This window comes from Gordionus sp. m RMFG-2023, chromosome 3 (assembly GCF_954871325.1).
Source record: "Gordionus sp. m RMFG-2023 chromosome 3, tfGorSpeb1-WG-v2, whole genome shotgun sequence".
Lineage (NCBI taxonomy): Eukaryota > Metazoa > Nematomorpha > Gordioida > Chordodea > Parachordodidae > Gordionus > Gordionus sp. m RMFG-2023.
The window spans coordinates 37,385,395-37,402,044 of record NC_088777.1 but is presented as its reverse complement, the minus strand read 5'-3'; the positions used below and the strand labels follow the sequence as shown (position 1 = coordinate 37,402,044).

Here is a 16,650-nt window from a genome sequence, read left to right as displayed (position 1 = left end):
TCGCTGTCACTGTTATTTTTATAATCTTAGGGGAAAATGTTTGATAATAAAATAAACATTATTTTTTTCATCTTTATCAGGGAAATCAAAATTTTTAAACTTAAATAAAATATAATTAAAATATTATCAATAATAGAGTAAAAAAAGGTCATTAAGATTTAATAAAAAATTAATGATGAATTAAATATAATTGATATGACAAAAAATGGAAATATATGATACAAATTAGTAATATTTAAAATTATATTAAGTCATTATAAGATTTAAATATGAAAGATTATCCTTAATTAATTATAATTGTGATAATTAGTCACTAATCCTATTTTCATGAGATTTTATTTCTTAGATTGATGACATACAATTGACAACTGAGATACCCCCCCCCTTTAAGAATGAGAGATATAGCTTCGAATTCTATAATCTAATAATTAAACCAAATTTGGCTATGAATTAGGTCTACTAATCCATCATCAGCTTACCTGTCAAACTTCAATGCCTGTCAATTCTCATTTTACCAGTCAATTTTCAATTTAATAACAGAAAAAATTGAATGTTTCAAAATAGTAAATTGTTTTTCAAACCTTCAGCTTTAAACAATCAAAAATCCTCTTGCTCATTGACTTCGCGTATATTTCTTTTATGTAAATAAAATTTTTATCTCATTTTTAGAAGAATTACCTTTTGTATTGTCAAACAAAAATATTACTTCAAATTTAGCCTTATCAGATAATTTTGCTAATTTAACAAAAACAAGTCATTTAAATTGATAATAATAAATCTATATACATTATATAGAATTAAGTCCAGTTAAAAATGATAAAAAAGATCATAGCAGCATAGAAGAAGCAGAATATAAAGACCAACCAAAAGAGTAATATAAAAAATTAGGAAAAATAATGGGTTTTTTAAAGTAAAAAGGCAGATGATGAAAAAACCACTGCTAACCTTTTTATATTTGGCCAAAATTTACAAGATAGAGCTGAAGTACTTTAGAAAAAATTAATTCCCTAACAAATAAATTTAGAACATAGATCCTAAATTACAAGATGAATATAAAACTAAAGAACTGAATTATGGAAAATCTATAAATAAAGAAAATATAAAGAAAAAAGATAATAACAATGATGACAATAAAGTTGAAAATTTAACTTTTGGTCAAATAAATAAAGGTAAAAAAATTGTACATTCATTTAATAATTTAAATATACCCTACAGTTTTAATGGATTCTCTCTCACCTATATTTTTAACTTATTTATTACATAAAAAATTATTTATATTTTTTGGAAATTAAATAATGTTAGTATATAATTATATAGAGAGTAAAGAAAATCATGCATTATCAACTTCCAATTCTTGTCCATCTGATTTAAAAGAAAATACCTTTGAACATGGTATAAAGTATAAAGAAATTAATGAATCAGCAAGACAACATTTTGAACATTTGAAGGAACTTAACAAGGTACAAAACTTACATGATGGAAATGAACCAACAGGAGAAGAAAATGAAATTACAGTTTTTCAAGTTAGTGAATTGTTACCATTTACATTTTTTAAGTTCAAATTTTGATATATGAAATAATTGATATTTTTTAATTCTCACTCAAGAAACCTTGTTGGATAATTTTGATTATTAACATAAAATATTATAATGTTTTTTATAATATTTATAAAGAATTAGAAATCAACCTTAAAAATGATAATATAGTAACAGCCTGAAGATTTTGCTCACAGAAGGAACAAAGGTCTAGACATATATTATCGAAATGTCGAGGCTTAGACAATATTTTTTCTGATTAAATATTGAGTTAGCCATTTTAAATCGAATCAAAATGAGCCATTTAACAACACTAATTTTTGATCGGAGCCTGGCCCATTTTGAATTTTATACTAATTCCAAGCCTAACCCAATTTTTTATTAGCCAGCCTTTAATTTTTAATTAAAAATAGTAATTTAAATATATTATAATATTTGTAAAGTTAAATTAAACAGAAATATACTAATTGCTTTAAAAAATGCATGAACTTAAATAATCTAAGAATGCATCAAGATATTAAGGCCTTTTTCATAAATAAATAATTCACATGAGGCTGATTTATGAGATTATAAGTGAAATATTTTTATCAAAATGAAGTTTATTGTACCACGTATGATTTAAAAGCTTCGATACTCAATTAGAAAAGCCTATTTTAAGCCATCCTAAATATTCATTGGTATTGGAAAAAAATCAGATCTTATCCACCAAGTCTGATTTTGGATGGGTCAAACATGTTTGGATTAAGTATGAAAGGATTTGGCCATTCACCATTTGTTAACTAGCCATCAGGGTTGGCAATAAAAATCATTATTTTTTTATAAATATCAAAATTTAGATTTATCATGGAATAACCATTTTTTATAAAAATCAAAAAATTGATTTTGATTTTTTATTTAAATTACATTTTATAATAAAATAAAAATAAAAACTAATCATTAAAATACAAATAAAAAATAGTATTAGTTTATAAAATAAAATTTTTTATTTAAAAAAAATATCAATTTAAATTAATTTGATCTAATTGTGCCAACCTTCTAGCCATGGAAAAATTGTAAACATATCATTTTTCCAAAATCTTTATAAACACAACAGGCATATGGAAAACTTTACGAATTTCATTCAGAGCAAAGTACATGGACCGAAAAGGGCAGTGGGTACTTGAAACTAAACGATTCTAAAGATAATTCTGACGGTCTCAAATCCAGACTAAGTGAAATTTAATTTAAAAATTTTTTTAATTTATATTTATTTCAATCATTTCTTAATTTTAAAGGAATGGTAAATTTTAAAAAAAAGATAGAAAAATAGTTTTAAATTGATTATTCAATAACAAATAATTTAAGTTTTTCATATATTTCAAAATTTATTTTTTTAAGTAATGAGGAACCATGGAAATTTGCGGCTCATCCTAAATTCGAAAATATTTTCTAAAACCACAGCCGAAAACCCAAACAGAAAAACATTAAGGTTTTTGGCAATCAGTGATGTATTCAATAATCCAAATAATCCTACTAATCCCACCAACGAGTCCGATATAAATATTTTGACAGAGGAGAAGAAAGGATTAAAGGCCTATTTATTCAAAGTTAGTTTGATTTGTTTATGATATTAAATTAAGTGTTTCTCAAATTAGACAGGCATGTAATAAACACATTCTGTATTTTTTAAATGCTTGACGATGAATAAAAAAAATTCTATTCCATGTTCAAAACATAATATATATTATTTATTAGTATTTCTAAACTATAAATTATACCAAATACATGTTAAATAATATTTATTTTAATATCTAATAATTTTTCAGAGATAATATGCTAGAATCTTATTATAAGCTAAGGGCTTAACTTGAGGCTAGTTGCTCAATCAAATTTATACATAACGTTGTTTGTCTATGAAAATGAGGATACAATTTTTTTAAAACATAATATCAAACTTTTTTTTAGGCTAACAATACAAATGACATAGAAATACTTACGTCTGCCCTCAATTCTCGCATCAACGAAATGGCCCGTACTGAATCGCAAAATGACCACAAAATACCCCAAAATAAGAGGCCACTTGAAAATGATCATATTGGCACCGCCTTAAAAAATTATGAAAATCTTACAACTTACGAAGACAACGATGAACAAGATTTAATCGTTTTTGATAATAGTCCTGATGATAAAGTAATTGAATTTTTTAAAATTATACATGTTTAGTATTTTTTTAGACATTAAAGCCTTTTTTTTACCAAAAGTATATATATTTAGAAATATGTTAATAGTGCTAGCGAAAGATTTATTAAATTAGAATATTCTATAAATAGAAATTCCAGATATCGTAACATTATAATGGGAGTACATTATCCATTTTTTTTAGAAATAAAGTTTAATGTTTTTACTGAATTATTATGCAATATTTTTGTGAACACTGAACGTGTATCAATTTTTTTGTAAAATGAATATTTAAATCTGTTAACTTTTCTATTCATTTTAATATTTTTTAAAAAAATTGATACTCATCTTTCTCTCTATGTTAACAATGTTTGGTTATTTTCAATTCACACTACATTTTTAGTGAACCTACGATACTTCAGTTAACCCTATATTCTATAACTTTGTCATGATGAAGGCTAAGAATGCCATGTTTATTATATTTACTTTTTTTTAAAATTCATCCAATTTTTTTAAGGATTAAAGAAAAAAGATGGTTGTAATTAATAATACCCAGAAATGTATTCGAAGATGAGGCTATGATAGACAAAAATTATTATAAATTTTTCAAGATCGAATGTTAAACACAGACGGAATTTTATATGATTATATTCAACATCATTATCTATTAGAGGTTTTGAACTAATTTTTAAGTTTGGCCCAGTTTTAACTTTGCCCGGCCAATTTTGTATCCGGCCCAGCCCGTTTCTAATTTTTAAGGTTTCCCGACCCTGCCTGGTTTTTTCAAATACAAGGCCTAACCCAAAATATATATAGTTACTAGAACAAACAACTACTTATAAGAGTGGTTAAATTAAAAATAAGGTCATTTCATGTCAAATGAGCAAAATGAGATTTTCGGCCTATCCCCTTCAATTTTTTAAAAATTTTTAAGTAACGAAAGGTTAGTGGAATTAAATAGTTAAAATTTTAGCCTCGTTGCATTTATATTTTTTGGAGATATTAGGGTTCAAAATGGCAAAATGATGTATTTTTACAATTATCTGCCTTCATTCAATTAGGCATATTTTAAAAACTAATTTAGTATCAAAATTACGTACTAAGATTATACTTTTAGATAAAAAAGATTTTTGATTTTTCCAATTTCTTGCCATTTTATTTAATATATAATAAAAACAATTTTTTGGAAATAATATGAACTTTAATTTTTATAAAAAATTTAGATATTTCTAAACTATTTTTTTATATTTATAAAAAAAATCGGTCTGAGACGCTTCAAAATTGATATTAGTGTAGTGTATAAATATTTTCCCGAAAGAGGGCCTCTTTGTATAAAAATATATATTAATCAGTTTTTAATGGTAATAAAGGATTATTCATCTTGTAAGTTAAAGTAACAATAAATAAGAGTTTCAATGAATTATAGAAATTGTTTATCTACAAAAGAAATTCAATTTATAACATTATTTACAGAGTTGTTAAAGTAGCGCGCTACTTAGCGCGCTATCTTTTTTGGTAGCTATAGCTAATAGCCGCTACTTTTTTAAAATTATTTAATTTTTTAGCGCGCTACTTTTTTTAAAAGTAGTTAAGTAGCGCGCTACTTCGCTACTTTTAAAAATATAATGAATGTAAGTATAAACATGAAAATTTAAATATAATATCATAATTAATTATAATTTTTATAATTTATTATTTAATTTTGAAATTTAAATATGTTTTCAATTTTTAATTTATATTTTCAATCTGTGTTAATAATCTAAAATGGCATCGTCCATGGATATCCAAATCCTTGAAAGTGATTCAGATATGGAAGATTCAATGGAAGAAAATGTACTTAATAGCTCTAATAACGTTTCCATTCCCTAAATTTGAAAAATTTTTTTAAATAAATATTAAAACAAAATCTGGATTCAAATTCATGTGCTTAAAATGTAAAAAAAATATATCATCAAATCAATCGAGTAGCTATAACCTGAAGAAACACCTAAAGGTAAATTGTTATTTTTAAATTATAATATTATTTATTTTATTAGACTGTTCACGCCAATTGCTATAAGGAAATAGAGAAACATATAAAAAATTTTGGTATAGGAGAATCTTCATTCAAAAAGACAAATACTATCCAAACCAAATTAACTGATAATAAACATGCCAATATTTCACAAAAATTGGCTGATAAAGTTATTGTTGATTTTATTATTGACACAGTTCAGCCAGTGTCTTTGGTTGATAATCCATCATTTACTCTGATGATTAAAACTTTATCCCCTGGCACAACAGTTTTATGTCGCCAGACACTTATGAATAAAATAGCCGACAACTTCAAAGTGATGAAAGATGCTCTAATAGTAGAGTTATCAGATATATCTTATGTATGTACCACGGCAGATAGTTGGATACATAACAGAAGGTAAAAACTTATTTATATTTATAAATTGATCTGATTAAATATTTTTAGAGCTTATTTGGGAATCATAGGCCATTGGTTAGACCCTAGGACTTTAAAAAGAAGATCTGTAGCCTTAGCCCTTAAAAGGATTATAGGATGCCAGACATATGACGTACTTGCAAATAAAATTATTGACATCCACAAGTCTTTTAGGATTCATAATAAAGTTTGCAAGATGGTTACCAGAGTTGTTTAGATACAAGTATCTAGATACTGTATCTAGATATAAAAATGTAGTATCTGTATCTGTATCAAGATAGATTTTTTAGAAAGGTATCTGTATCTAGATATTTTTTTAGAGGTATCTGTATCTGTTTTTAGATACTTTTTAAGATACATTTTATATACCCCTTTTTTTTATTTTAAATAAAAATATTAGACTGTAAAATTTATTTTATTTCATATGAGCTTATGAAATAAATAAATATATATATATTATATATTAATATTTATTAATACTATAATAAAGAATTATATATACATAAAATATTAAAACTTATATATAAAAAATATATATAAATATTCATTAATTTAAATATTATGTCCGAGTTTATCAATAAACCATACAAATTTTAATATTACATTATCGAAATGGTAAATTTTATTTTATAACTAAATTTTTAAGTTTATATATTTATTTAGATCTATATCGATGAAGAAGAGGAAGCAACAAGTTCTATTGCTTTACCATGGCCAAATTGAGCATATTTTAAAATAATATCTCAAAACAAAGAAAACAATTAATTCTCTGATGGTAAAAGGTTTGCCGTGTCTACTTAAAAATACAAAAATATCCGTCAGTATGACTTCAACGTTCAATATCGTGAAGCACATAAGGGTATAGATATTATATATTTAAAATTCTAATTAAAATTTTAAGAGAAAATATCCAACCTTGTTAACAAAAATAAAAAAGGGGAAGGAAAATAAAATACTAAAGAAAATATTGGCAAGGCTCATCCTCCAATAATATTTTTGCTAAAAGACCTTTGACTTTAACTCAAGGCACTTTAGATGATTTAATTATTGCTTTTATTATAGATGGCATGCAGCCATTATAAAAGAAAACAATTGATACAAAGATTAGCTGGTGAATTATCAAAGTCATCAACTGACTGCAAGCAAATAACCTGCCAAAAAAAACAAATAATTTAATTTCAGATTTTTTTCAGTACCCTACAGATATAATTTCTAATAATGATTTAAATTTTGATAATCAACAAATTTTAAATAACTTTTTCAAAAATAAATGTAGAGATTTTAGCATTTTTAAAGAACTGATATAAAATTGTTATTTATTAAATATAACACTACAATTCCTTCAAGCGCCCCTGTGGAAAGACTATTTAGTGTTGCTAAAAATGTCTTCACAGATAAACGAGGATGCCTAAATGATCAAAATTTTGGAAATATTTTATTACTGAAATCTAATAATTATTTAATCATATATTTTCATATATTATATTAAAATTAGTTATATTCTGATAAATGTTATATCGCGTCAATAAATTTTTAGCTCATTTCATGAATTTTCACAATATAATATTAATTTAGGTTTATGCAAACCTATAAGAGCCTAAAAAAATGTATCTGTATACAGATACATTTAAAAATTGTATCTGTATCTTGATAACTTTTTAGACGCTGTATCTGTATCTAGATAACTTTTGAGACTATGTATCTGTATCTAGATCCATTTAAAAAGTATCTTTTAACAACTCTGATGGTTACTGATATGGGTCTAACTACCTGAAGGCATTTAGGTTATATCACAAATTTATTTATAATATTTATTTTAAGTTATGATTTTTATCAGAATGGAATGGTTATTATTTAATCTATAAAATATTTAGTATTTTAATATTTCACATTATTTACAGAATTTTTATTAACTAAATACACACATATTTTAGTAATATTATGATTATCATAATTTATATCAAATTATAAATAAAATTAGTGAAATTAACTAATAAAATATAAAACAGAGGTGGATTATTTCATTAATTTTTATTGTAAAGTATCTAACATTTAATAAGATATGGTTATTGACAGAGTTGGGCAGGTCCTCCAGAAAAAGAATCTAGATACAGATACAGATTCTTTTTAAAAAAATGAATCTTAAATACGATACTAGTATCTTTTTCAAATAATCAAAAAGATACAAGATAAAAGATTCTTGTATCTTTTACTAAATTAGAGTAACTTAAATACAAGATACTTTTAAATTATCATTACCAATTAAATTAGAGTAGTTTATAAAATACAGTTTTCATTATTTATTTGTGAAGAACATAGCATACACATATAAGAATGAATATTTGCAATAATTAATAAAATATTTATTGATGAATTAATCATAATAACCAGGGATTAATAATATTAATTTTTGCCCTTTAATAGCTTAAACAGGGAAGGGACAGTAGTATATTTAATTGAAGTTAAAAATGTGCAAATAAGAAAAAAAATTAAATCAAATGATTTATTAGAATTTGCAGGTTATTTTCTGTGTTGTTTTAAATATAGCTTATATTAGGAGTATATGGATAAAAACATCAACGCGATAGGCTAATGGCTAAGCTGAATAATCTTACTCCAACAAACATAGATTGCCGAGTATCTACCACGAAGATATCCTCAAATAATTTTTTTGAAATTAAAGATGATTTAATAGAAAATCCAATTGATCTTTTTTTTCAAACAAAAAATATTGAAATGAATATTTTTGATAATTTTTCATATATTAAAAATTTATATATAAAATTTAATACCCCCTTGCCCTCAAGTGCTAGTGTCGAGAGATTATTTAGTAAAGCAAAGCTTATACTTTCTGATCGTCGTTCTAGACTTGGGGATGATAATATTGAAATGATATTATTATTAAAATGCAACAAATTAAAATAAATATTTATTTATATTGCTTATTTTTTTATAATCTAAACTAACTATATTTTTATATTTATAAATGTTGATTTTTATATATTATTTATTATACATTTACATTATAAGCAAAAAAAAAATAAAAAAAATTTGTTTCATTTGTTTCTAAATTTTTTTTTATAAAAAGTAGCTTAAAAGTAGCTAAAGCTACTTTTAGAAAAAAGTAGCTAATAGCGCGCTACTTTTTTTCACAAATAGCGAAAGCGGTAGCGCGCTACTTTTTTTGACAAATAGCTATTACGGTAGCGCGCTACTTTTAAAAATAGCGTTTAACAACTCTGATTATTTACAATTTATTATAAAATTATTTGCCCATATAACATATATTTAATGAATATTAACTTGAATTCTGAATTCTTGTATATTTCATATATGGCGTCAAAAATAATATCAAATTTTATTTACCTATTTTTAAAACATTATAAATATTAATTTAATTACAAAATAAAATATTATCATAAAATAATCCAAAACAATAAAAATATTGTATCGGATTTCTAAAGCCGATTTTTTACTTAATATCGGCATTGCCTTACTTGTAAATAAAAATAAGTAAATTGATAGTTTCAATCAATAAAATAAATAAAAATTTAAAATTGATTAATCATTCAATAACACACACTCACTATATTAATTCAAGACATTACTCATAGCAACATCATATGAATTGTACGAAGCTAAAGATAATATTAATGGCATATATTTTTAATATATAATTCAAAAAAATAATGATGACAAAGCTATTACTCAGAGAAATATTTTCAGAAACTAGACCGATACCTGGAACACAAAAAATTCACACAGTGATTCCGACAGTTTAGAAGTAATATGTATTCGAATTCAATAGAAGCACTATAGAATATTTATCATATCATGATGAAAATATAATCTTGGGAGAAATATCTGGATTTGGTGGTAAGCCTTTGTTTTAGGGAAAAATCAAAAGCGGAAGAAATATAATAAAGTTTTTACACTCATCCGGGCCTTTCTAATTTCTTTACATTTCCAAGTATAGACGACATTACTTGACAAAACATATCTTAACATTAGTTTCACAGTTAACTGCTACTAGCCGTAGTTATACTTAGTCATCAAAAGAAAGTAAATGCGCTACCGAAAAATTAGAATCTTTTAAAAGTCAGTTATATATTCGATTTTTAAATTTGCACTATCAATTATTGTGTAATATTTAGGGCGCTATATATGAAATGTACAAGATTCTGATTCATATATTCAAGAACTCTAAACTTGGTATATGTTATATGGGCAATAATTTTATAATAAATTGAAGTTCAAGAAAAACCATTAAATGTTTCATATATAATTTTATACAAAGACTCTTTCGGGAAAATATTTATACACTTTTCTAATCATTTTTTTGAGAATGAAGCTGGCCGCTTCCCAGACCAATTTTTTTTTATAAATATAAAAAAAGAGTTTAGTAATTGTCTGCTAAATTTTTAAAATAAATTTAAAGGTCGTATTATTTCCAATAAATCGTTTTTAGTTCTTATATATAAAATAAAATGGTCGGAAATTGGGAAAATCAAAAAAAAAATTTTTATCTAAAAATATAATCTTTATATGAAATTTTTATATTTTATATTAAATTTGTTTTTACAATTATGTAGTTTTTAAGATATGCTTAATTTAATGAGGGCAGATAATGGTAAAAATACGTCATTTTTGCCATTTTGAATTCTAATATCTCCAAAAAATAAAAATGATAGGAGTCAAAAATTTTGGCTATTTTTTAATTACAATACCTTTCCTTGTTTACCAAATTTTTTAAAAAGCGAAGGGGGTCGGCCGAATCCTGGTTGATTTGTCTTGGAATACTAAACTTTATGGATTATCACTTCTATCAAATATCAGAATTCATCAATAATTTTTTTGTCTCGCACTGCCCAAATACTTTTTTCAGACTGCCCAATACCGGGTTGTGCATTGCAGACCTTTATTATCTATCACAATTGCTTCTTCAAATATTAATCAGAGAAAACTTTATCTTTAAGAACAATGGTTCTTTTATTAGTGGTGTGAGTTTTAAATATTAAGGATTCAAAAAAAATTTTTTACTAAAGGAAACATTTTTGGCGCCATCTTATATTTTGATCAATGCAGCATCTAATTGTGAATGTTTTAATCCTTATATATTTATATTTATTAAATAATTTAAATATCTTTTTAGGGATACAATACATTTAATATATAATTTTTATCCGAGATTAACATGGCCCAAAGCTCCATAGGCTAGAGAGTTCGGCACAACCCAGACCAAATTCCATCTGTCAAAAAATTTTTTATGCCCTGGACATATTCAAAATATTTTTATGAACTTGGCGAGCTGATAGACAAATTTGTCATTTTCTTCATAAAAATTAATTACCAGTTGGCCCGAAAAGCTCCATAGAAAATTTCCATGGGCTAGGCCGCGAATCTGCCACGCAATCTTTGCAAAAAGAACCCAGGCTAGGTTAGAAAAGTTGTGCAAAATTTATTCTGGTTAGACGTTTGTCCTTTATATAAATTATTATGGCAGGACTGGTAAGATTGTATGAGTTTTTTGGGACGAGCTGGGCCAAAATACCTTTTTAAATATCTTGATGGGCCACACTTTTGATCTCTAATTTTATTCTTAGCCCTAAATAATAATACAGATTTGTAAAAACTGTTAATATTTTAAAAATAATATAATTCAAATAAATATTACAAAATTTGTAATTTAAAAGTACTAAATATATAATTTCAACTAGAATAGTTTATCAAAATAAAGAAAAATTTCTTAAATATCTCATCATAATTTAGGTACATTTCTGATTAATACCTCATAAAAATAGGGGAAATTTATTATTCACCAGTCATTAAATAAAAGAGAAATTTATGATTCATCTACCATTTTTTATCGGGCTATCTGATAATCTTTAAAATGTTATTGTAAAAGGGATGATCTAAGTTTATCAAGTCCGAATGCAGAATTTTTATTGAATGAATTGATTGTATTAATAATTTATTCGCTTGATAAATATTTCAGAGTCCTGGACCAAAGCCCAGCATGCGATATACTATCCCCAAAATTATATTTTATTAGAACTTCGTTATTAAAAATATTTGGCAAATATTTGAAAACAATATATCATATTTAAATGATATGCACACTACCCAGGAAGCTTTGGTTGGGGAGGGGCAAAAAGTTACAGAAATGAATTTGGGGACCGAATATTTTTTTTGATTTGGAGTGTGCCTCCCGTGGCTACATAACTGAAAATGTTGGTTTTATTAATATTGATAAAAAAATTATGAGATATGATATATTAAAAAGGTAGAATTCAAATCAAAATAAACGCCATTATAACGCTTTAGGAATCAAAATAGCCGCATTTTAGCTATAATACTTGGCTACGTCGCCTTTAATTGCTAATGACGGCCCTTAATTTATTTAGGCAGAGTCCATATCAAGGTCTAATATTTTTTCTAAAAATAATTCTGCAAATTCTTCACCCTATTTATCAAATCGCATTTTTTTATGTTCATGTTTGCCAATAACTTAAAAGCTTGGGCAATTCTTTATTGGATTTAAATCGGGATTTGATACAGGCCATTCAAGACAAACCGCTGTAGGATAAAAAAATTGGATTGATTCTAATGTAAAATGAAATGTATTTCCTATAGGGGGGATGAAAGGGGGGGGGGTCGCGATACCCTAAATTTAAAAAAAAATAATAGTCAATTTGCCAATTTTCGTATATTTTGACAGTATTTATTATGGCTTATCTTATTTATTTTACATTGTAAGTCAGCTCTCTGACCATGTGGTGCTGCTGTTTAGCTGGCCATTTAGCTTCGACTAAATAGCTTAAAAAGTAAAAGAAAAAATAATTTTATAAGATTAAAATAATCGAAAAAAGCAAAGTAAAATGACCACAAAACACTTATAACAATGTCCTAGTTCAAAAGCTGTTTAACGTAAATATCAAAATTAAGTCGAACCAAGACACGGCCTATCCAATGAACTCTTATACACTCAATTTAAAAAAATTAAATTAATTTAAAATAATATATGCAAAAAAGGTATGTTATTATTAACAACTAGATAGAACACCAATATTTGATTATGTAGCAATTATCTACTTTGATCACTTTATATAATTACATAATAGGGAAAATTTCAGTATCTATCACATCTTTAGGCATTATTAGCCATGCAGATTCAGTAGTGTCACGGGGAGAGGACGCAAGGGCTTGAGCCCCTTAAAATAATTGAAGTGATTGTAAAGGCTATTGACACCACTGCATGCGCTTAATAATAAAAATGATTTCATAAGGTTTTTTTTTCATTTTATTAACCAGGGACTTCATAAACTTCTCAAAATAAAACATCTTCAAAGATTTTTGAAGATTAGCAAAAATGAAATCTTTTCGTAAACATTTTTATTGAGATATATATTTATGTAGTGTTGGGATTAATAATATATAATATAGACTGACGATTCATTCATAATAATGCCCTTTAAAGCGTTGTTGAATGCAAATCAGCTGTGGACCACGTGACACACCATTTTGATAACCTATATAGGATTCAGAATACTCTAAAATTTTTTAATTTGGTCGGCTAAAAACATATTTTCTTGTGAGAATAACCTTGGAATAATTGTGAGGTAGGATATTATTTTACTTCGCCTACATTAAATTTTAAAAAAAATGAATATGCTACGCGTAATTGTCGTCCTCAGCTTTTTTTTTATTGATGTGCACTTTTGATGAATGCCTCGTTAGTCTATGTATTATTTTATGCCATTGATTGGAATATGGAATTCATGGGGATTTGAAATCTCTAAATTTTAAATCATTTACTGAGGGCATTTTTGAATGAAATATCTGATTTGACCGAAATTGTATTCCAGTTTGTAGAGAGTACCAATACATTTCAGATACTATTGTCATCAACTTTTGAACTACTCTTAATTTATGTTAATATTTATATAGAATATTTTTATAAATTATAGAAATACTTTAAAGGTTCATGAAAAATTGTCTGAAATTCATAAGTAGGTACTCTATACATGATGGAATACATTTGTCGTCAAATCATATGTTTCCAAATCACTCTATAAATGATTTAGAATTAAAAGATTCCAACCCCGCGAATTTCATATTCCAATACGATATTATATAATCGTTTTTGATGAGTTAATCATAATTCATAAGATTTTCATCAAGAAATCTTTTGTAATTTTCGTTGTAAAAAAATCTTTCGTGGTAAAATCTTTCATTTATTGATTTTTTGATCTTCAAAATAATTTTTATATAAAAAAATGTTATAAAACTTTTCAATTTTTATGTTTCATCCCTGGCACTGAATTGTAATTATTTTGAATAATTTTGGCTATATTTTACATATTTTTTCAAAAGGTAATTTAAACGTTTAATTATATGATTTTCCAACTGATTAATAAGATCTAATTTAAATTTATTATATAAAAATCTGCTCGGCCCGAATTTTTATAAAAAAAAATTTTAAACCGGCCTGAATTTTTTTTTAAATTTTACTACCAGGCCCATATACCGGGTCCTTTTTAGTTCGGGCCTAAGGGTCTCTTATTTTATGATAAAATTTAACTTTGTAAGTATTTTAAAAAAATCATAATTTTTATCAAATCCTACTACATTGTAATTAATTTTTTTCCACTATGCCCATCTTTCACATAGGCTAAATATTTTACTAGATTCTATTTAAATATGCTAAATTCACTGATTTATATATATTTCTATAATTAAGGGAGTCAAAAGAAGAAGGGACGAAGCAGACGGCAATGAAAATGATAAAACGAATGAATGATCTAAAATATTTAATTAATGAAATATTAGTATTTGACTATGTTCTTAGATTGAAATAAGATTTATTAATATGGAATTATATTTATATAGCTTATTATATATACCTATAAAATACTAATTTTGAGTTTTATAATATAAATCAATTATCAAAAATAAATTAAAACATTTGATAGTTTCGTTATGTCTAATTTATTTTAAAATTTTTTGATGATTTTTGAATGCAGAAAAACATATTCATAATTTTTTAAGTTGTAATATTTTAGTCGCATTTAATTTTGTTCTAAATGAATATTATTCTATTCTTTTGAATATCAGACAATTTTGCCATGGACTTTTGAAATATAATTTATATTAGTTTTCCATAGATTTTTCAAAAAATTATAAACTCAAAAGTTAACTATAAAATTATCTGCAACTCATAAGATAGCTTATTCTAAACATGTTTGAATTTCCGGTAAAATCAGAATTTTACATTTAAAAAAACGCACTCCACGATTTAAAGTTGTAAAAATTCATTGACGAAAAAAAAACACATTGCCGCTAATATATATACATGCAACATTTATAGTTAATATAGGAAATAAAATTTTATTATACATATATAAATATTTAATGGGAATAGACCGAAATGAAAATAATTGCAACACAAACAAAACCAAACCCTCTTTAATATTAAATATATATATGTATGATATATATAAAATAAGATAGATTTTTAATTTAAAAAATGAAGTTTCTTTCATATACTTTTGCCATAAAAATAAAATATTTTTTAATTTTGCACATTTATTTTAATTAAAAAATTACCTAGTCTACCCCTGAAAATTTATCTCTGTTCCTGATTTAAAATACTGATTGGTTGGATTATTTTTGCATATGCACTAATTATTAAGAAAATTTATAACCCCTCTCATCTAAAATGGACCATATTTGTTAAATTCATATAACATAACCCAACGAAAATGTTCAGGGATTTTCCCATGCTAGAATAGGGAGATTGGGAACTCTATTACTTTATTTATCCATTAATCCTTATACAATAGATTGATTATTAATGATCTTTTCATTTAAACATTACATTTAAATATAAAAAAAAAATATATAGATATCCTTTAAAAGTTAACAGCACAAATTTTTTTGAAATAATTAGGCCTTTATCAGGATATTTACAAACAAGAAACTTAAACATTTTAACTGCCATGGAAAATGTTTGGATATTATAAATCTTCTTTAAATTTTATAAATATCTTTTGAATACATATGAAAGCTACCAGTGTTGTATGCTACTTTTAAAAGTAGCGCGCTATCTGATGTATATCTTATATATATTTAATTTTCTTTGTAAATAATTATTGATAAATTTAAATAATTATTGATAAATTTAAATAATTATTGAAAAATTTAATGTCAATCAATAAAATAATTTGTATTAAAAAAAAATAATATATATTAAATATATTATATTATATGAGATGATTAATAAATATTTTATTTTGAAAAACACAAAAACTTTTGACTTTTATGAAATTATAAATTGATGTTTTACTTTGAAAAAGAGATATTTTAAATGATGTAGATTTCATAAAAAATATTGTTATATTTGATAAATACAATATATTTTATAATAGAAATTTGGAAATTAAATAAATTTAGTATATAAATTGAGAAATATTTTATTGGTGCCGACAGACCAGGATTCGTGAACACTTATTAGGGAAAAAATAAGTT

General features: G+C 24.7%; 1 protein-coding gene across 2 annotated transcripts; it reads left to right on the top strand.

Moving 5' to 3' along the window:
* The first annotated feature begins 517 nt into the window (after nucleotides 1-517).
* Nucleotides 518-14,935, top strand: LOC135926445 (ran-binding protein 3-like). 2 transcript variants are annotated; one of them, XM_065462329.1, is made up of 10 exons: nucleotides 518-626; nucleotides 670-753; nucleotides 796-871; nucleotides 912-984; nucleotides 1,025-1,169; nucleotides 1,318-1,523; nucleotides 2,629-2,746; nucleotides 2,913-3,121; nucleotides 3,480-3,704; nucleotides 14,864-14,935. In XM_065462329.1, the coding sequence occupies exons 1-10, from the start codon at nucleotides 551-553 to the stop codon at nucleotides 14,921-14,923; spliced, it is 1,272 nt and encodes a 423-aa protein (XP_065318401.1). In that variant the 5' UTR covers nucleotides 518-550; the 3' UTR covers nucleotides 14,924-14,935. The 2 variants fall into 2 exon arrangements, with proteins under 2 accessions (XP_065318401.1, XP_065318400.1); XM_065462328.1 differs by having other exon boundaries at nucleotides 1,303-1,523.
* Nucleotides 14,936-16,650: the final 1,715 nt, after the last annotated feature.